The 22,533-nt window shown below is 43.1% G+C and overlaps 1 protein-coding gene and 1 pseudogene across 1 annotated transcript in view; both read left to right on the plus strand.

Moving 5' to 3' along the window:
• Positions 1 to 6,943, plus strand: part of Capn8 (calpain 8) — a 54,746-nt gene extending 47,803 nt beyond the window's left edge. The window contains exons 17-21 of the mRNA XM_090339908.1: positions 2,341 to 2,409; positions 2,790 to 2,868; positions 4,179 to 4,295; positions 5,191 to 5,249; positions 6,708 to 6,943. Of these exons, the coding sequence (XP_090196034.1) occupies positions 2,341 to 2,409; positions 2,790 to 2,868; positions 4,179 to 4,295; positions 5,191 to 5,249; positions 6,708 to 6,731 (348 nt within the window). The 3' untranslated portion in view covers positions 6,732 to 6,943. The remainder of the gene's footprint in view (positions 1 to 2,340; positions 2,410 to 2,789; positions 2,869 to 4,178; positions 4,296 to 5,190; positions 5,250 to 6,707) is intronic.
• A 3,517-nt stretch (positions 6,944 to 10,460) lies between these two features.
• LOC150058353 (U4/U6 small nuclear ribonucleoprotein Prp3 pseudogene) lies at positions 10,461 to 18,310 on the plus strand (annotated as a pseudogene).
• The last annotated feature ends 4,223 nt before the right edge of the window (positions 18,311 to 22,533 follow it).

Consider the following 22,533-nt stretch of genomic DNA (forward strand, 5'->3'; position numbering starts at 1 on the left):
ATTGTACCCTTATTTTACAGGAGGAAAATGGAGGTCTGCCATATTGAAGTGGTTTGTCTAATGTCCTGTCATTTTGAGAGAGCAGGAATGTAGCATTTGTGTTCTTCCTCCTCCTCCACATTATTACCCCCCGTGAATTTTCTGCTAAGCACCACCTTCACTATCTAGCCTCTGCCCTCAGACCCTGCCTGGCTCATCTCTGCTCTCTCACCTTTGTTTTAGAATGTAGCATGGACGTTGAACAACTATCACCAATAGATTAAAATGACCACATGTGATAAGAATGTATCTATTCTTTCTGATATAACTTAATTCTTTCCTACTGAAACATGGCCATTTAATTTGTTCTGGTTTCTATAATGGAATATCATTAAATAAATGGCTTGTATGTAGTAAAAAATACTCCCTACAGTTTTAGAGGCTAGCAAATCTAGGATCAAGGCATGGACATATTTTATGTATGCTTCCTGGTTCATGACTACAACCTCCCAAGGTGAAAGGGACACGGGAGTTCTCTATGGTCCCTTGTATAAGGGCACAATTCCTTTCATGAGGACTTCACTCTTAACCCAGTTACTTTCCAAAGGGTCTAGCCCCTAACACCTTCACATTGTGCTTAGGGTTCTACACTTGAATATAGAAGACATAAACAGTCTATAACAATGAGGATGATAAAGGACCTTGCCAACACCCCACTCACAGCTCCTAGTGGAGTTTGTGTCTCTCATGGTTCTAAGAGGGCTGTCACTATATCTCTCAGGAAATTTTATTTCACAGTGGAACTGGTAAGGGGCAGTGATGTAGTCATGGCATAGAGCAGAGCGAATTTCCTTGAGATACAATTCATATACCAAGTAACGTGCCCACCTAAAGTGTACAAGTCATTGCTTTTCTTGGTACACTGAATGAGTTGTACAGCTATCAGCACACAATTTAGGATGTTTTCATAACCCCAGAAAGAAACTATATATTTATATCAGCAGTCTTCCTTTATCTCCTCCATCCCTTGGCAACTTCTTTCTATCTCTGTATATTTTTCTTTTTTCTTTTTTGTAAGTTCTAGGCCTCAAACTCAGGGCCTCAGTGCAGTTCCTGAGCTTCCCTTGGTCAAGACTAGCACTCTATTACAGCTCCACTTCTGGCTTTTAAAATTTTTGATAGTTGAATGGAGATAAGAGTCACATAGACTTTGTTGCCTGGGCTAGCTTTGAACCACAATCCTCAGATCTCAGCCTCTTGAATTACAGGTGTGAGCCACCAGTGTCTGCCCTCTCTACATATTTCTTTTGTGGACATTCATCTAAATGGAGTCCTATAACAAGTGATCCTTTATGACTGGCTTCTTTCATAAGCATGATGTTGCAAGTACTATAGCATGTATCAGTTCTTCCTTACTCATGGAGACTGAAAATACAGTTGCCTGCATTCCTAGGCTGTTCCAACAAGTCTGGTCTCCATGTGCAATACTTCCTAGAAGTGAAGACCACAGGTGTTCTGACATGAGGACTTTGGAATACACAGAGGTCTAAATGCTGACTTCATTACTTATTAGTTGTGTGAATTGGGGGAAGGTACTAAATGCTTGGAATCTACTTCTTCTCCTGGAATAGATAACAATATCTCTCCTGTGTGAGTTTCATGAAAATGAGATGCTAGAGTTTGACATAAACTTATTTAGTGTGCTGTGTCATGCTTGCCTTTATTCATTAGTGATGATGGCTGAGAAAAGGGTAGCATTTCAAAGTGCCTTAGCTTTATGAGGGTAAGGACAGTTTACAACCAAATCCCTATAGTCTTGCCCAGGGAAGAATAAATATTAATGCAGAAAGCATAAGCAGGATGTGGAAAATTTGACATGACCTATCTATAAGTTTTGGTTTTGTTATGGCCTATGCGTAGACCTTATGGCTGAGAATCTTTCCTGCTTCCTCCTCTCAATTTTTCTCATAACAGGTGGACCTTCCAACAAATGGTCATTATTTGAATAGTTAATCATAAAAAGTTAAATGAATTTACAGGTCATGTAGCTCCATTGATTCTAGCACCCAAGATGATGAGGGCATTCAATATGAACTAGTGATATTGCTAAGAGTCTTTAGGCTGCTAACTTGTCCTTCAGTTCCTTACTCTTACGCTTGGCCTCCAAGGGAGGGCCTTACTGAGTATTTGACTTTTTAAATCTTTGAATTTGTTTCCTGTTATCCACCCCTACTATTCTGCTTGCTGAAGACATGAAAGGTTCACTGAGACCTCAAGGGACTCACGAAAGCTCACAGGAGAAAGACATCCATAAAACAAGTAGACTTTCAGCTCCATCACGCTGACCCTTAACATACCTAGAACAATGGGACAGGTACCTTGGGACCTGTAGAATTCAAGACACTGTGGCTGAAGATTCAGAAGTATCTGGTAATTGTACTTTCCCCATGGACATCCATCAAGTCATGGCCCTCACCTGCATTCAGATCCTCTGGGACATTCATTCATGGCTTATTTTAGCCACAAATGGAACTGGTCACTTAATTACAGTCTACCCCATACATTGCCCAGGAAGATAATGAGAGATGCTGTTACCAGCTGGGCACTGAAAGCCCTATTAAGAGAGCAAAGGGATCATCACAAATGTCAGCCCAAGCTATTTTCTCTATTCTGGAATCTTTCTGGAAAGTGTCAATCAGGTGGTCTGTTTTGAGTTTGTCCATGGCATTCTGAGGGAAGTAGAGTGGAAAGAAAGAGTGTTGGGGGTTACAGGCTACTGTTTCTCATCTGGAATTTCTCTCTGGCTTTAGGAGATCTATAAGGAAATGGATCACAACCACTTAGGGGCCATCAATGCCCATGAGATGAGGACAGCCCTCAAGAAGTCAGGTGAGGCTGGATGAGGTGGCTCATGCCTGAAATCCTAGCTACTCAAGAGGCTGATATCTGAGGATCAAGGTTCAAAGCCAGCCTGGGCACAAAAGGACCTGAGACTCTTATCTCCAATTAACTTCTAGAAAATGAGGAAGTGGGGCTTGGCTCAAGGGTAAGGCAGTAGCCGTGAGCTGAAGAGCTCAGGGACAGTGCCCAGGCCAAGTTCAAGCCCCATGAACGCTTCCACTCCAAAAAAAGTCATTTGAGGACACATCTTGTTGTCAAGGTGTCAGGACCCAGAGGTATCCATTTAACGTGTTTCATCTCATGATGCTGACTGCTAATGATCGTCAGTGGGAATTCTCTCGTATTGGATATCAGTGAGCTAACGTTTTATTGAGATGAAAGAATAAAGATGTGGTAAAATGTAATGCATATCATATCTATGATCTATACATACTTGGTTATGTGTATATGCATAGACACATACAATGCATATATAGTCAATTGTGCAATAGAGTATTATTCAGCTATAAACAGCAATAAAACTATGTTACTACAGGAAAATGGATGGAATTGGAGAAGCTATTAGCTAGACAAAGAAAGACAAACATTGTGTGCTTTCTCCCTTATGCAGAAACAAGACTTTTTTTTAATACATGAACGTAGAAGTAGGGGCTATAGGGGAAAAGGAAGGAGAATACTACAGGAGGAAGGGAACTAAGAGAGGGTAATAAGGAGGTAACTATGATCAAACTACATTATATACATATATAAAATATCATAATAAAACCTATTGTTTTCAGCAATTAATTTACACTAATAAAATTAAGAAAACAGTAAGTAAAGATTAGAAGACTTAAAGAAGGAAAGAAAGGAAGGAAGGAAAGGGAAGGGAAAAGAAGAAAGGAAGAAGGGGAAGGAGGGGGAGGAGGGGAAGAAAGATAAGGCAAGTGAGCTTTATTGAGCTTTGTATCTATGCAGGAAGGTTAGGAGGCTACTGGATCCTCTATAACGTAATATTTTAGGACTTATCCAAGCACTCTGCCTTACTGAGAATGTGACAGCAACTAAAGCAATTCTCTGTTTTTACTTGCCAAGGCCACCAGGGTTTATCCAGGGGTGGTGTTGGGCCAGAGAGCCGCTGGTAATGTATATGTAGGAAGAGAAGGACCAGAAGATGGGGAACCTTCTGAGAACCCTACAGTGAGGCCCTGATATATACAGTCACAGAAGGCCCCTGCTATGTCAGTCCCTTGAGGTTTTATTGGGAACAGTGTTGAATCCTTGACACTACCTGTGACCCTGGTCCTCTTTGCCCTCAGGTTTCACCCTCAACAACCAGGTGCAGCAGACGATTGCCATGCGCTATGCATGCAGCAAGCTCTTCATCGACTTTGATGGCTTCATGGCGTGCATGATCCGTCTGGAGTCTCTCTTCAGTAAGCCAGTATTTTCTTTATCCCCACCCTGCAAAATGCAGGAGTGGTGGGGGCACGGCCAGACATTGCCATGACTAGACATTGCCTTTCAGAGGCTCAGGAGTCCAAAGAGGGACAGATGGGACTTTGGGAGGGGGGGCAAGTTGGGGACAATTACCTAATGACAGGCTGAGGAAGTCTGAGGCTGCCTTGTATTAGAGTCTTAGAAAACAGCTGTGCAGATTACAGAGCACTTGTGATGTGTAGGCACTAGGCCAAGGTGAATGAGCGCCATGCTGTGCTTGGCTAATGTATCTATTTGCAGTTGTGCTGCCAGGAAGCTCTATTTAGAAGCTCTCCATGCTTGGGGAAGGGATAGGACCCTGTCTGAAAAGCAATAGGTATTCACCTTCCACCAACAGCTTATTGAGGGAGGGCATTTCCTTCCCCCTGAGGAGATGTGTGGAAGGTGATAGTCTTATCAGGGAAAAGATCAGGTAGGAAAGATCAGGTAGAAAGAGACAGAGCTAAGGGACTGGATTATCCTTACTTGATCTTCTGTCAAAATAATCGCAAGTTTTGGGTAGGACGCCTGTAGAGGTGGAGAGGCCAAAGGGACCATCTCTGCTGATAACTAGGTTGTTCCATGTAAGTATGTGTTGTGGGTGGGGTGTACTTTGCCCGCCTCCCACCCCAGGAGAACAAACTTCAGTTGCCACAAAAGCTCACTCTGGCTGCTGGATCTAGATCTTGCTGTCTTAGGTCCCAGGGGCCAAGGGAGAGCTAGAGTGAGAAGGGGCATGGTAAGAGAAAGGGGAGAGTCCCAGATGGAGATGGGTGGGTAGAGGCAGTTCCCTGATGGTTCCAAAGTTCAGCAAGTGATCTGATTAATGTCTTTTCTTTTCTACTGTTTCAGAACTGTTCAAGCTTTTGGACAAGGATCAGGATGGAATTGTTCAGCTCTCTCTGGCTGAGGTAAAAGACCTGAGATTTGATAAATGACTTCAAGATTCTTGGAATGTATAGGTGCTAAGTCTTATTTTGTCCTATTTCCTATCATATATTTCAGTGTAAATACCATGCATGTAGGTGGGCTGGAGTAGGAAGAAAACAATGTGATTGTCTTTCAAGCAGCCTGTCACATATTTTATTTATTATCATCTTAAGATAAAGCTATAGCTATGCTTGAAATAAGTTCAAAGATGTCAGTCTCTTCATTTGGATGGAGTTGTAAGTCATCAGTATGATTTAAAATGTCTGACTTCTAGGACCAGGTGTCTTGGGTGTTGACATATAGATGGATATTGGAAACAAAAATGAAATTGCAACAAGGTAGAATGAAGGTACAAAAGAAAGGAGTGTTTTGACTGCGCACAAGTCACATAATGTTTTACACAGAGAGCAGGCAATCATTTCTCTGAAGAGGTGGAGCTCTGGAGAGTGGAGGCCACAGTAAGTGGAGGGAACAGCAGGAGGCCTGGATGTGTCCCCAAGGTCCAGCTCAGTGGAGAGGCATTAGCCTTTGATTTGCTTCTGAGACAAGGCAGCTAGAGATTATTGCTGACCAGGCTGGGTGGTCTGAACTCAACCATTTTCTTTCTTTCTCTTGAATGGCAATGTTATTAACCCCCTTTCTGTTGTCTAGGAAATACTTTCCTAGGATCCTATCTGTGGATTGCTGTAGACATCTCAATAATAGTGTAGAACCTACAATTAGTGTATATGTAGAATATATACACACATATAGGAATATATATATGCATGTCTCTCTATATACACACACATAAGAAACATGAGAATATAGTCAAAGATATATTAGAATATAAGCCTATATGCATATAGATATGAATATATATGTTATATATACAATTGTCTTTCAGTATCTACAGAGAATTATATCCAAGACCCTCATCAGAAATCAAAACCCACAAATACTCAAGTTCCTTATAGGAAATAACATAGCATTTGCATATAGCCTACATACATCTTCCTGTAGCTTATTTATAATACCTAATACAATGTTAATGCTATGCAAATAGTTGTTACACTGTATTGTTCAGTGACTAAATGACAAGAAAAAAATGGATGGTTCTGATTCAGCACAGATGAAATTATTTCTCTGAATATGTTCAATCTGTGATTGTCTGCATGCATAGATGCAGGGCTTGTGGGTGTATGAGGTCAACTATACACATGCATCTGACTTTGGAAACCCTTTTTGGGTCTAGATTCTTTTTCTAAGTCACATTTCAGTGCTGCTCTGGTTTAAGAACTAGTCACTTCAGTCATGCATGTGACTTCCTGTGGTGAAGCAGGGAACTTACTGGAGGATGGAAATAGGAAAAGTGACACCACAGGACAGGAGGCTGTATACGGGGACAGAATTCCTTCTGTCTAGAAGCCACCACCAACTCACCTGTCTCTCTTTTCCAGTGGCTGTGCTGCGTGTTGGTCTGACCAGCGTTTTGGATATCGACAACATTCTCCACCTTCCCCTTTGACCCTTTCCCCAACTTCTTTATGGTCTTATGAACATTTATCCTCAATTGGCATCTACTGGTTAATCATATGGTTTTAGCCTATCAGTGTTCCTGGAGACACTGGCCTGGCCTGTCCAAGCAGGCCACTCAGTAGAGTTCTGAGCTACATAAGCAGATCCCAAGGCCCAAGGCCCAGTGAGGGATAGCAGCCTATTAAATGTGTGGTCTAGGATGGTTTCTGTCTTTCTCTGCTGACTTCATGTGGGGAATACCTTTTCAAGCTGTGGCAAGATGTTTTCAGAAAGTTAGCTTCTAGGAGGAGAGGTCTGTTGTAGATGAAGCTCTACCTTGAGGAAAAGGCCCATCTGCAGCCCTAGTGAAGATAAGTGCAAGAAAGAACAGAGCTTTCTTCTGGTGTGTGTGTGTGTGTGTGTGTGTGTGTGTGTGTGTGTATGTGAGAGAGAGAGAGAGAGAGAGAGAGAGAGAGAGAGAGAGAGAGAGAGAGAGAGAGAGAGAGAGAGAGAGAGAGAGAGAGAGAGAGAGAGAGAGAGAGAGAGAGAGAGAGAGAGAGAGAGAGAGAGAGAGAGAGAGAGGGAGGGAGAGAGAGGGAGAGAGCTGTCACAGCCCTGGTGTAGTCCCTGAGTTTTTTGTTCACTTGAGATACTACTTCTGGCTCTTTAGTAGTAAACTGCAGTCTCATGGACTTTCCTTCCTGATCTGGCTCTGAAATGCAGTTTTCAGATCTCAGCCTCCTAAGTAGCCAGGATTATAGGCACGATCCACTTCTGCCGACTCTCTCCCTTGAGAGAGAATTCCCTGAGGGAATTCTTCCTTGACAAAGAGCTGGAGGGCCAATGCTATTCACATTAGTTTTGCTAGGATCTCTGTTGGTGGGAAAATGGAGGCTATAGCCATAAGGTCTTAATGAGTAAATGAAAGCAGGCCACCATCTTCTACATTCTCCCATGTAGGCCTTGCTCCTCTCTTCAGCTTTTGGGGATGAAATACAAAGGGGAAAACACACGTGTATGACCAGGCTTCTATATTAGTCTGATCAAGGACTGATTTTCTTCACCCAGTAGTACAGCTAGTGCATATTCTATACAGGAATTAACCTGTAAGTCTGGTGCCACACAATAGCTTTAGTACTGTCCCCATATCTTCCAGGCCAGTGGGACAGAAGAACAGGCTGAGCCTTAGCTGGAGAGGGGATATAAAAGCTCGGAGATTTTATTCTTTGCGCAGGGAGGGCTAAGTGAATGTTATAGTGAATAAACAAGTATATTTGCCTTATTAACCTGTGGTTCTGGAAGACAAGAAGTCCTTCCTCATCCATTTGGGGGTGTGCAGGTGGAAGAAGAGCACAGCTTCCACTCAGGACTCAGTAGGAATCTAGAACTTTCTGGATCCATGAAGAGATCTCCTACTAATTCCCATGGGCCTATTGATACTTTTCTCATGCCCATCCTCCAGGTTCAAGTTCTCACCTATACATTCTTTTTTTTTTTTAATGGGTCATGGGGCTTGAACTTGGCCTGGGCACTGTCCCTGAGCTCTTCATCAAGGGTAGGCTATTGCCCTACCCTTGAGCCTAGCCCCACTTCCCATTTTCTAGAGGATAATTGGAGATAAGAGTTTCAAGTATTTTTGTGCCTGGGCTGGCTTTGAGCCTTGATCTTCAGATCTCAGCCTCCTGAGCAGCTAGGATTACAGGTGTGAGCCACTGCACCTGGCTCTCACCTATACATTCTTTAACAATAGAGTACTATAGCCCAATTCTCTACAAATTTGAAGTAGTCTAGAACTGCTGCTTGATTTATGCTGGGGTTCTATCCTGACAAATATTAGATATTAGAAATAGCACCTATTTAAAAATGCACTAAATATATTTTTCATTTTATTTTTGATGATTCTTTTTTTCTTTATGTATGGTGTATTCAAGTGTATATCTTTGGGAAAGTGGGAGAAAGAGTACAGAACTCAAAAGAAAAGGGGTGAAAAAATGCAGCAGTGGAGTTCACTGGACACTAATGAAAGTGAACTAAACAACTCGTGGGTGGAAATGGGAGGGAGGGACTGGGAGAGATGAGGGAACAGAAGACACTGTTCAAAAGGAAATGTTCTCATTACCTGACTCATGGAATTGTCATTCCCATGTTCATCACCTTTAAAATAAACAATAATGTAAATTAAAAAAATAAGAGAGGAAAATGCACTTAGGAGACCTAGCCCAATAAACAGTACAATCTCTTCAGCATATTTTAAATGGGTTCAGGATGCTGCCATTAGCATACAGCCAGGCAAAGTCTTCTGACACAAGCCTATTTAAGAACAGTTGTGAATATCTCATGGAACTTATTGAATGCTTGTGTCTAAGAAGCACAGCAGCATAGTGTATTGTGGAATGGAGCTGGGAAGAAGCTCAGGCTCATCCCCACTGCTCAGTATCACAAGAGATTATTACACTTAGCCTAGGACAAGACTAGCATTCAAGATAAAGTATGCTTCCTTTTGCATGTGTTGCTTTCACAACCTTATTAAATCCAGAATGTTAAAAGGAACCACCCTAACAGGGGAACTCTCTGTCTTATAATCAATATATAACCCGTAGTTTTATTTTATTCTACTAAGTAATACTTTGGTAATAAAATATTTTATTACAGAATGGCATTGCGTTGTGTGTGGGGAGGAGGATGGGGGATGTCTTAGAATCTAGGGGAAGATTGTTCCGCACACTCCTTTCCAATAGTGCCATAAAGTAGGCTAAAGACCCAGAACTACAGAGCTCCCCTCAAACAACCTTAGGCATGGTTTATTCCTTACCCCTCGTATTTTCAACTTTCTGTCACTACAATGAAATGCATGAGGCAATACATTTAGGAAGACAAGAAGTTTATTTAGATCATGATTTTAGACGTTGTAAAGACCAGATTTTCCCATTATCTTTGAGTCCCTTGTGAGAACAGGACATCATAGTGGAAGCACATGATAGAGCAATTACATCCTGAGCCAGGACATAGAGAGGATAGATTTGTGTATGGGAAAAGAGATTCCACAGTCCTTTTCAAGTTCGTATGTGTGTGTGTGTGTGTGCATATGTGCCAATCCTGGGTTTGAACTCAGGCCCTGGGTGCTCTACTTGAGTGTTTTTTGCTCAAGGCTAGTGCTTTACAGTGGTAAAGTTCTATTTCTGGCTTTTTGGTGATTAATTAGAGATAAAAGTCTGAGTGAGGGAGCCGGTGGCACTGTTCAAAAGAAATGTACTTTTTACCTGAATCGTGTTACTGTAACCCCTCTGTGTATCATCTTTACAATATTTTTTAATGTCTTACAGACTTTCCTGCCTGGGCATGCTTCTAACAGTGATCCTCAGATCTCAGCCTCCTGAGTAACTAGGATTATAGTCATGAGCTAATAATAGATGCTAATAAAAAAGAACTTCCACTTTTTAGCATATACTGATTATACATTGTAAAGTGTTTCTTTGTTATGTAGCCCAGGCTAGCCTCAGGCTTATGATCCTTTCGCCCTAGCCTCTCGAGTATGGTGACTACAGTCTTGTACCACTACACCCAACCCCACAATCCTTTTTGAGGCACAAACACAGTAACTTAAAGATCTCCCATGAGACCCCACCTGGGATCAAGCCTCTAATGGATGTGCCTTGGTGAGTCACACTCACTTTCAAACACTAACACCCCAAAGCATGGCTGCACCTCAAGAAGCACCATCTTGCCACAGCAGGAGACTTTGTGTTGTAGATGCTTCCACCTTGTTTTTCCAGGAGAAAGAACGGTTTACCCTGTTTTCTCAAGACAACACAGCAGTGTATGACAGTAAGGAACTCAGCGAGGACATTGTTGTCTTATAGACACATTGAAACCAGGACTCCACAATGCCAGGGGCAGAGGAAGCAAGGCCCAGTGAGCCGACCCCATGTCGGCAGGAGCACCTAGATTTTTCCTTTCTTCTGTGAGAAGAATAAAGCAGCTCATTGGGGAGCTTAGGTCAGCATGGAGAGACATCTCTGAGGGCTGGGTTACTCTTCCTCTCTTTGCTCTCTATTTCATTCCTTAGCCTGGGAGCCAATTCTCTTCTAGAGGCATCCGTTGTTTGTTCATCAGTCAACGTGAAGAAACTCAGGTCACCAGGCACCCCACAGCCTCCTCTGAGATCTATAACAGAGAAGCACATAGCTGCTTTGTATGAGAAGCAGTTGGTGTGTACGTACTATTCTGTGTATCTTCACAGCAACAGAACCATTTTGGTGCGTTCCCCTTTCCTGCTGAGAATCATGGATTAGTTTTCTCCTCACATCCACCTGCCCAGGCAGAGCTTTTTGTAATTATGCACAATCACAGAAGCAGCTTGGAACTGGGTTGGGAGGATCAGGCAGACAGCCCATCCACAGGCTCTGGGGGATCTTCCAGGCTGGCTCTGCAGGGTTGTGCACACATCACACCCTGTCAATTGGCAGTGAGGCTCCCCTGCCCCACCTGGGTGGTCTTGCTCTGGCTCCTGGCTCCTCTCCATGCCAGCTGCTCTTCTGAGTTTGAGCAGCAGGCCTCAGGAACAGGATCTTTTCTCTCAAATCAGCTGGGCTTTCTCTGCTTCACTTGATTTAATCACTCAGACTTTCTTTGTGCTTCAAGCCCAACTGGCCTAACTTCTTAGATGTCCTGTTTTTCGTTTGTTTGTTTTCCTTTCTTCCTAGCTTTAGATGTCTGTTTCAGGTGAGCCTCAATCACTCTCAGCTCTGGCCCTAGGACATGGCTCTCCATCCTATTTGCCCACTTCTTTAACGTTCTTCTCCTCCTGGAAGCTACAAGTCATCATGAGCCTTCTCTGTTGCACATGAAGCATTTTCATTAAGTTCTATGGCTCATGAGTTCACCTAATAGAAGCGGAATTGCTGCAGACTTCTCTTTGAACCTCAGAAATGGTAGCATCAGGAGGGCCCACTCAAGGGGACTTAGCTGCTACCTTTCCTCTATTCTTAGTTGTTTTTTTTTTTTTTTTGACTGTGGAGGTCATCTATTTGGCAAAGCAGAAGTTCTAGATGGAAGTATGTGCCCTCCTCTCCATGTCCATTTAGTAAACGTGATGCTATTAGAAGGCACAGCTTTGGGAAATGAATAGGTCATGAGAGCGGAACCCTAGGCATAGGTTTAGTGCTTTAAAAGGTGCCCCAGGAAGCTCCTGCCACCACACGAGAACGCAGAGAAAAGTCAGATGTCTATGAACTAGGAAATGGGCCCTCACCATAAATCTGTTTGGATTGTTGGACTTTCCAGGCTGCAAAACTTGTGGTGGAGAATGTCTGTGGTTAGTAAGCCATCCATCTATAGCACTGTCTCATGAACACAGGAAGGAGGCCAGAATGCATCCTAGATGGTCTCTGCATGTTATTCCTGGCTGATGGGCAGCTTGCCAGGCTGAGCTTCATCTCAGTGCCTCTAGTCTTTGGGAAGGATCAGGGTAACCACTCGGAAGGAGAGCCACCAGTGGGGAGCTGGGAGACAGTTGAGAGTTTGCAAGATACAGAGAGGTCAGCTCCTCACCATTTTGCCATGTCTGCATGCAGTTCACTAGTTGATAAGTATAGAAAGGCCCTGTTGGGGATGGAAGTAAAGTAGGGTTGTCTCAGCCACAGAGTTACTTAAGCTGTCCTGAAGGCTGACGGTGTCTGCCCTGCTTTTACGTGCTGGAGCAGAGCAGGAGCAGAGCCTGGAATATGTTGACATTTACTTTTCTTATTTTATGCTTATATACTATGAATTTAGTATTTCATGATGCTAGGAATGCTACACAGAGCCTCTTTCATGCTGAGCAAGCATCCTCCCCCGCAGTGGTCCCTGTAGCACCTATAATTTTATAAAAATTTATTTTTTATTTTCTTCTTATTGATGTATAGAAGAGCTACAGTTACGTAAGTCAGGTAATGATTGCAATTTTTTTTTGAACAGTGTCACCTTTTCTCCCAGGTTTTCCCTCTCAACCCTCCCCTTAAAAGTTGCATAGTAAAATTTCAGCATAGTGTCTGGTGAGAATCTGCGGCATGTATTCACCCTTTGCGTCATCATGTCTGTGCTCCCCTGCACCCGCCTGAAAACAGATAAACTTACATACAAGATGAATGATGCAGAAATAAAAAATCAGTGACAGAGGAGAAACATGCAAAATAACTTAAAAAGAAGCCCTCTTGTTTCCATTTCTTGGGGTTCAATAAACACAATTTTCTATGATCATATGCACATAGCTATTGAGCCTTTGTGATCCTCTCCTAAGAATATCCTCTCCTCCTTTGGGAGTCCTGTGTAATTTATTATGTGCAAGTATAATTTTTGTCTCGTACCATCCAGCAGCACCTAATTTAAGTGCTGGGAATTGAGCCCAGGACCTTTCACAGACTAGGGAAGCGTTCTGTCACTGAGCAATATTCCCAGTTCATTTTTATTTATTTTTTAATTTTTTGCCAGTCCTGGGGCTTGAACTCAGGGCCTGAGCGCTGTCCTTGGGCTTTCTCAAGGCTAGAGCTCTACCACTTGAGCCATAGCACCATTTTCAGCTTTTTTTCTATGTATATAGTACCAGGTCTTTGTGCATGCTAGGCAAGCACTCTACTTCTAGGCCAAACTCCTGGCCCAATATTCTCAGTTTCAAAAAAAATTTTTTTTGAGATAAGGTCTTCCCAAGATGTTCAGGCTTGGCCTTGAACTGATGATCTTCTTGCCTCACCTTCCCTAGCATTGGGATTCCAGAAATTCTATAGAAATTCATTTTTATAGAGAGTATTCTTATTATGATCACCATCATTTTGTTTAATTTGTTTTGAGAAAGGGGCTTGAAGTATATTCCCGAGTGGCCTGTAACTTTCTGTATAGTCTAATTTGGTCTTGAATTCACAATCTCCCTGCTGCTATCTCCCAAGGGACAGGATTACAGGTGCATGCCACCATGCTTGCATGTATAAATTATTTTGATTATTCATTAAATTTTGCATAAATTAATGTATTTCATATTTATATAAGTCATATAAGTAAAACAACAGTACACTTAACTCTATATAGTATATAGTTATATAGTATATAACTATAGATTGAGCAATGTTTAATATTTTGTCCTATTTTTTAACATAAAGAAGTTTTTGCTAAAGTAAATCACAAATATCTTATCTACTTATTTTATGCTTCCCTGTGAAAGGATATTTTGGTACACAGCCACAGGTCCCTTATTGGACCTAGTTAACAGTAATTCTTTAATCACATCTAATAGCCAATCTTTATTCAAATTTCACTGATTGACTTTAAGCAATTCTATTTTTTACAGTTGGTTTATTTGAATAGAGATCGAAACACATTGTACTTCGTAATCTACAATAATCTTCCTCATTTTCTATGCCATCAAATAATTAATACTTGTACTTTTTTCAAAAGAACACTGACTGTGAATTTGTTCTACTTGTTTCTCAGTCTAATTAAATGTCACACAGTGTTTCCATTCTATCCAGCTTCCTCCCTGTCTCCAGGGCCATGCAGAACGGTTTACAGGACCCTGGAAAATGAGAAAAGGGTATCGAATTTTCATTCTGCTTCAGTTGCTGCCTGAGCCTACCCATCCTCAGAAGAGGCTCCTGGTTCCTGGGCCTATTGGCTCAGGACTATCTGGAATGAAAACCCCCTGACCTAGCCCCAACACTATGTCTTTTTCTTTCCCTGAGCCTCTCCCTGGCTCCAGAAAACCCTCCTTCCTCAATTACTTCTTATTCCCTCCTATAGTCCCAGCTTGCAAAACAAGAAAAGCCGTGGGCTCAGATGTAGCTCATTGGTAGAGTGCTTATCTGTCATCCATCAGGCCTTGGGTTCTAACCCCAGGCAGCACTTTCAAGAAGGAGAATCCCAGAAGACCCTCCCCTAGGACTGCCTCTGTGCTAGCCATCCCCTCAGGCCAGACAGCACACAGCTTGGCCACCAGCCTAGGAAAGAAACGTCAGAACAGAGAATAGACAAGTCTTGAGATCTTTAGTGAATTATTTTCCACATTAAAGGAACAGTTCAATGATGAAGAGAAGACAATGGTTGGGCAATTTAGATTTCCTAGGCTGGAATGTCACATCATTAATTCATTCACTCTCACACAGGTAATCATTGTCTCCAGTTTAAAATAGATTTCTTATACACTTTTTAGACCATTTCTGCCAGTTTCTATGCCTTAGCTTCCTTCTTTGTAAAATGGATAATAACAAATTCACGCCTTACAGAATTGTTGTGAAGATCAGCAGATAGCAGAAAAGTACATAGAACTGCAGAGTATGCCCCAGGAAATGTTCCATAAGCATCCATTGTTTTTGTAGTTATTGTTAGAGGCAGCTTTTGGGTCTCTTGTGTTTGGAGGTTTGCCTCTGGGCTTCCCTTCCATCCTGCTCAGTCTCGGAGCCTGAGTTTCAGCATCATTCTCAGAACTCTCTCACTAAATGTTTCTTTTCCCCAGAGTGGGTGGGGTTGAACCACTCTGGTCTTCCCAGACTCTAAAAGTACCAGGCCCAGTTGAGGGGCCCTGCTAAATTGATTCTCCTTCTGAGTTTTCAGCTGGAGGGAATGGCTCCATTAGCAAAAACCGAGCAAGGCAGATGGGAACACTCCAGGATTGTACATGGTTCTGTACATATTGTAAGCCTTCAATTTAGGCTTGTTGAATGGAATGAGATGAGAGCAATGATCTGGTGATGAAATTCAAGCCAAAACCATCCTGTAGCTGAAACAATTCTGCTTATGCTCTGCAAGGGATTACTAGGGAGTCTGTTCCAGAACACTACAGATGCTCTTGCATAGATTTGCATGGCAAACTTTCCCAGTGGTCACAGGACATTCCAGTCTGATCCCCAAGCTCCTCCTAGCCACTGTGAATGGAAGTCCCCCACCAATTTGGGGGTGGTGAGGGAGAAATGGGTTGGGCTCCCAAGGCATAGAATTATCCTCTCAATTCTCAACAATTCAATCAATAAGCCTTTCTTATCTCCCTCCCCCAACCACATATCAAGCTCAGCACTTGCCCAGACAGTTGCAAGAGAAATGAATAAGTCCTCGCCATCCAGTAGGAGATACAGATTCATACTTGAGTAACAATAATAAATGAGCATGACAGAAGTGAAGTAAGACAGCTACAAAGAGGGCCTGCCAAGAAGAGAGAAGTTAATGCCACCTCAGAAAATACAAGTCTCAAGAAGGATAGGTAGGAATTTGATTGATGGAATTTTTTTGGTTGGTGTATATGAAGTAGACAAAGGTGTTTCATTGTAGTATTTCGATACACAAATATAATGAATTTTGATGAAATTCACCTCCCCCATTATTTGTGCCAGATGGATGTTTATTCATTCGTTTTGCTCAGTAAACATTAGTTACCAAGCATAGTGTAGATATTATGTAAACACTGGTAAATGAGAGAAAAGGAGAGAACGGCATGAGAGAAGAAGGCAGGAAAGGGCAGGGCCTAGGCTTTCTGGAAGTTTCTGAGCAGTTTGGGCCTATTTTCTTGCTTATTCTTACCTTCAACCCACAATTCCATGTTAAACAAAATGGCACTTTACTCCTTGCACCAATGGGTAGTAATTTCAGGCTTCTTTCCACAAAGGTGAGATCCTCTGACTCCCCTAGATTCAAGTTGCTTAGAAACACAGATCATACTCATTTCCTCGGCTGGAACCCGAAGAGCTCTTTGGGGAGATGAGAGATATTTCTCCTGACTGCTATCCAGCAGGGACCAGTGAGCCCTAACGAGGCCCATGTGTGGTCTTTGCAGCTAACTTCCCATCATCAACAGTGAAGAAGAGAGGACCAGCCCTCTAGCCTCTCAGAGATCCAGGCTGTGTTCTTTGCGAGCCCAGAACTGTTCCCTGGGTTCTGGAAAGCCATCCAGCTGCCCGGCTGATGGAACGCAGTAGGTTCCCACTCCCACCTGCATTCCTGAAGCATTTACTGCTAATTAATTTCTGAATTACACAACAATGCACTTCCTAATTACACAGGGGAAGCACTAGCAGCCATAACGGGGTTGTTATCTATTGCACAAGTGATTCTAATAGATGCTCTACCAGCAATGAGGGAGGGAAGAGTAAAGGAGAGAGCAGGGGAAGGAAGCGGGGGGGGGGGGAAGCAATGGACATATTGAGATGGAGGAAGCAAGCTCAACTGATAAGATCCTGTGTCAGAGCAAGTTTGCTTTCTGGGGACCACAGTCCCATGGGGTTCAGATGGGAAAGCTTCCTTGGGAACTATGCCGACTGTGCAAACACCAACATCAAAATGTAAATAATAACATGGATGCTTCCTGCAAACATAATTATAGCTCAACGTGATGGGGAGGGAGACACAGGGGTACACGCTCATCTACACATCTGCAAGTCTCAATTTGCATGGTGGTGATGATTAAAGCAGAGACTTCTATTTTTTTCAGAGTTTCTCTGTGTGTGTGTGTTTTTCTTTCTGCCACCTGGATTTAAAAAACAAAATTATACTTCCACAAGGCTCTCTGTCATTGCTCCTAAGAAGGAATTGAAGGAGAGATCCCTGAAATTGAGTGGTGGGACTTTTGCATAACTCCCCATGGCTTTGACCTTACAGAAGAAAATCCCAAGAGAGAGGGTTATTTTGGGGTTACTAATCTTGTTGAACATCCTACCCAATTCAATCCTCCAGTTGACAATGATACACCAGTCACTCTGGGAGTACATCTGATCAACAAGGAATAGAAGAAACTTTGGAGACAAACAAGGAGGGTTTCTCAGAAGGAACTGCAGAAAAAAAAAATTAGGGTAGGCCTGATGTCAGAGTTTCTAATTTGACGCCCAGTATTAGGAGTAGAAACTGTTCAAGACCTCACAGAGGGAGAAGCCCACGTGAGAGCTCCGAGGGCAAAGAAACAGAAAGCTCATGAAGAGGTCAATACCACCTGAAAACTTACAGCACAACAGAGAAAGGTTAAGAAAATGTAAAAAGCCTAAGAAGACATTTCAGAGAAGGTACACATATCTGAATCTAGAGTTCAAAATCTGAGCAATCCAGCTAAGAAGTTCAAGACTGAGGCCCATGCTGGTCGAGTGTACTGACAGGGTGGTGAACTGCGCAAGGATCTCAACGTGGTAGTAGTGGAAGGAGACCCAGAAGCCCAGGAGAAACTTCAACGTCTCATGCTGTGTCAGATAAAGTGAGATCAACAGACACCTCGCACGAATGCGGATGAGGAGGAGGAGGAGTCTGATACCAAGAGCTGCGAAGAAAACCAACCAATGTGTACTGGTTTGGGAGGGTACAGCCAAGGACCATTAGCAGCCAATAAAGTTTAAACAGTGCCCCACAAAGAACATGGCTCGAGAGCATTTCAAAAAGCATGGGGCTGAACACTACTGGGACCTCGCACTTAGTGAATCTGTGTTGGAGTCCACTGATTGAGACTACTGCAAGCCCCGCCTCTCCCCCTTGCCTTTGTCTTTCAGTCCTTCCCTTACTCTCTCTCCTTCTCCACCTACCCCACTTGTGTGTGTGATCACAGAACTGTGCCAAGCACACTGGGGCAAATGGAGAATACTTGGCTCCTTTTCCCCAGTCAGCCTGGTGCTACCCTTCATTCCCTACATGTGCATATGATTAAAGAGCTATTTAAAATTATACCAGGTTGGGCAGCACATTAAAACGAGGGTTTTTATAAGCACAATGGAATATCCGAGTACTCACATGCTTATGAGGCCCACTGAACACTATCAAGTACCTACTGTGTGCTGGGAGGTATGCAAGGTACTAGGGCAACAAAGAAGAGTAAAGTGAGATGTATTAGCACAGTCTAATGGGGGAGACGTGAGAAAATGTGTGGTCTCATTGGGAGATGACAGGAGCAATGACAGAGCCAGGTAGAGAGCTGTGAGGACACAGGAGTCCTGAGCTCCATCCTGGGATTCAGGTCAGGTGGGACAGAGGAGTATGGAGTCTCTTCCAATCTGACCTAGACTGTGAAGGCTGCGGGGGAGGGGGGTGACCACTCCTCAGTACCTAGGTTACAGGGAGGTACTCAGGTAAGGGTGGCTGCAGGTGGTCATCCTGAATGTGGATGCTTTCCATATCTGTGGGTAGGCAGAATCTGTACTAGTTATTCAAGCAGAAAGAATTTAATTTAACAGATGTAACTAGATATATAAAGTTATAAGTAGGAAGTGAATGGATTAAAAAGAATACTTCAGAGTATCATGGGAGTAATAACCCAGGAATGCACCACCTGTAAACAAAAGGACAAACGAGATTATTATTACTAATGCTGTGTGTTTGTGTGTGTGTGTGTGTGTTTATGTGCTTGGTCCTGGGGCATGAATTCAGGATCTGGGCACTGTCGCTGAGCTTGTTTTGCTCAAGCTTGTTTTTACTACTTGAGCCACAGATCTACTTTTAGCTTTTTGGTGGCTGATTGGAGATGAGTCTTACAGATTTTCCTGTCTAGGCATGAAACAGTGGCACCTGGCTAAGAAGTAACTTTCTATTATTTTTTAGTCATAGTTTCATGTGTTTTGTTATAACAGCACAGAGTAGAACAGAAGTCTTGGGAGGAATTCAGGAAGAGTGACAAGCTCCTGGCTGCACTTGATCAAGGGTCAGTCTGGCTGTTGGGAATGAAGTTGAGAAACAGCAGAGAGCCTGTAAGGAGGCTGTAGGTAGACAAGTATGGGTCAGTGTGGACTAGTACAAAGTTGTGGAGGTACTGAAGTAAGAAATGGCTGAACTCTGGACATGTTTTGGAAAGAGAGTTCATAGGGTCTACATAAGCAAAAGGGAGGCTGGCAATATGGCTGGAGCAACTGAAGGCTGGAGCTGACATTTGTTTGCTTGTTTGTATTTAATATTTCAATCATCTATGATTATATAATGATGAAAGGATTTCATTCTAATTCATTAAAAGGATGAATCTGAGGAATGCAAAATCATAATGACATGGTATATACAAATTATTATAATTGAGGATGATTTGTACCTGGCATTTAACTCAGGGCCTTGTACATGCTAAGCAAGTACTCTACCACTTGAGTCACCAACCCAACATGCCACTGTGCATATATTTGGTGAAACAGGAACCTCCAGCCTGGTACAGAGAGAAGGCAAGGACTGACCAGAGAGAAAGGTCTGAAGCCCTGTCTCTTACTGTGTCTGGAGAAGGTGGTACTTCCTTGAATGCTAGGATGGGGTAGGCCCTTGTAGGAAATCACATACTGAAAGCATGTCTTGCAGACTTTCTTGAACATCAGTATTTACTCTCCAGAGGGAAAAAAATCCTTCACTGAGTTCTTGGTCCCAGTGTCTCTAAGCCAATCTCTCTAATTGACCCACTTCCCCATGTTTCTTCCACCAACTGGGTCTGGACTCCACTGGCCTTGCACTTATCATTCTCTTATCCCTGGTTTTCCTTGAACTCTGGAAGAGGGATTCCAGCTATTCCTAGGCCCCCAGGCCTGGTCTTCTTTCCTTAGATAGGGGAAGGATGCTCTATTGACTTCTATTCTCCATTTGGAATTCTGTAGAACTTTTATTTTTATCCTTCCCTATGTTCCACCTCTAACTGTGCTGCAGGACAAAGCTGAATGGGGCCTGGAATACGTTTTGGGAACCACTCAAGATGTGTTCATATAGCTCCTGAAATTACTGTCATTGAGACCAGGAGTTTATGGCCTTTATATAAGATCCAGGCTCAAGAGTTTGTCCTCCCCTACTATTCTCTCTCCCCTCCCCTCTCTCTGCCTCTCCTTCTTTCCTACCTTCTTGTCCTAGGGCTTGAACTTTGGGCCTGGATGCTGTCCCTGAGCTCCTTTTGTTCAAGAGCTCTACCACTTGAGCCACAGCTTCACTTTTGGTCTTTTCTGTGGTTAATTGGAGATGAGAGTCTTACGGATTTTCCTGCCCAGACTGGATTAAAACTGTGATCCTCAGATCTCTGCTTCATGAGTAGCTAGGATTATAGGTGTGGGCCATCAGAATCGCAGCACCTCTACTATCTTTGGTACTCTCAAATCTAGAGGAAATTAGTTGACAGGCTAATTCACCTCATTTTCCAACAGAACTCAAGAGGGAAGCAAAGCACAAAACCAACCAGTGACCAGGATCTTCATACCTAGTGTGTAATTTTCAAGGCTAGTGTCTAGTATTAAGGGCCGTGGCCTTGAGGGAAACCACATATGAACCCAAGGTCATACTGCTCAACTGCAGAATAGAGCTTTCCAGGATGCACGTGGACCTCCAGCACCAACATGTCAGGAAAGACAAACTCGTCTATACCCAGTGCACACACAAACACTCTGGTGTATCTACAGGCCTAATGAATTCTGCCAAGTCAATAATCAGCAGGAATGGAAAAGTCAACCAGAGCTAATTCTTTCAGAGTGCAGTGTAATTAATTCAAAATGACTTATTTAGGAAAACGTAATGATGAGGCTAATGTTATCTCCCCAGATGACAAGCCTATTAGTTGCACGCTGCCGTGGGGGTGAAACAGAGAACAAGGTGGTCTCATAAAAGAGTCTGACGTCTTGGAGGGCTTCCCCCTTTCTCCCTCCATCCCAGACATTGATTTCTTTCTGCTTCTCACTAGGACAGAGCTATGAGGGGAACTTTGCTTCCCTTGCTGCCATGACCTCTTCATCCATTCCCAGGAGACACAGGGACAAAATAGCCACTGGTTCTTTCGTCTCTTCATCTAGCCACTGTGGCTGGAGGCAGTCCCTGGTAAGCTGCTGGACACTTGTGTCAGGAAGAAAGTCTAGCCCCAGATGACACTGGAGCCATGTTCCTGGGCTAGCTCTCTGTAAAGACCTTGGAATTTGTCTTTTAATTGGGCAAAGCAAGCTTCAAATCTCACCTCCATTTCCCAGCTGTTTAGCATGGGATGAACTACTCCACTTACGGTCTACTTGCTCTTCTGTGAACCAGACATGGTAAGAGCAGCCTCCAAGAATCACCATGCTGTAGAGATTTTAGAGACCTAGTTATCACTCACACTGAAGAAGGAATTTACATAGAGTATTTTTGCACTCTTATCTTGGTTTATGTGCCCCATTACTCTTTTCTTCTTCCACTTCTGATTTTCACTCAAGCTATTTGGTCTTTTATGTTCTCTCCAAGGGCTTTTTAACCCATTTCTGGAATAAAGCGGAAGATAAATAAGTTACCAGTTGTGAGGACTAAGTGACAACTGCAAAGACAGTCTCTTTTCAAGGTCTTCCCTTCCCCTCTCGCAGATGGAATGTTCTGACTGCTTCCCATTAACAGCTGGGGAGGGCCACATAGAAGGCTATAAAGCTTCAAGGGAGGAACTGTTAGCGGGGAAGGGGAGCCAATGGAAAAAAAAAAGAAAGGAAAAGTGGGATTGAGGAGGCCGAAGAGTTGAGTTGAGTAAGATGGTCCTGGAACTCGATCACTGTGGGGTCAATTGGAAAAAACAGAATCCATCCAAAGTGATTAGCTGGGAAGTTTGGAAGAACTGGTGACGAGGGCAGTCAGTGGATAGATGTGGCTAAAGAAGTTCTGACAACAATGGCAGCTTTTAAAGATGTCAACTGGAATTCCATTTGGTAACTATGGGGCACAGACATGCAGACAGTATACATGGGCCCAGAAAGGAGGAGAAAAGGGTATCTTATAGCATAGGGGACTTAGTGCACCAACTGAGTCTGGAAGGCTGACTTACACCCTGTAAGTCAACAAAGGACTTCCTATGCACAGATTCCAGAGGTCAGCCTAATCTAGTTT

Source organism: Megascapheus bottae, chromosome 10, assembly GCF_031878675.1.
Source record: "Megascapheus bottae isolate mThoBot1 chromosome 10, mThoBot2.hap1, whole genome shotgun sequence".
In the NCBI taxonomy this organism is placed as follows: Eukaryota; Metazoa; Chordata; class Mammalia; order Rodentia; family Geomyidae; genus Megascapheus; species Megascapheus bottae.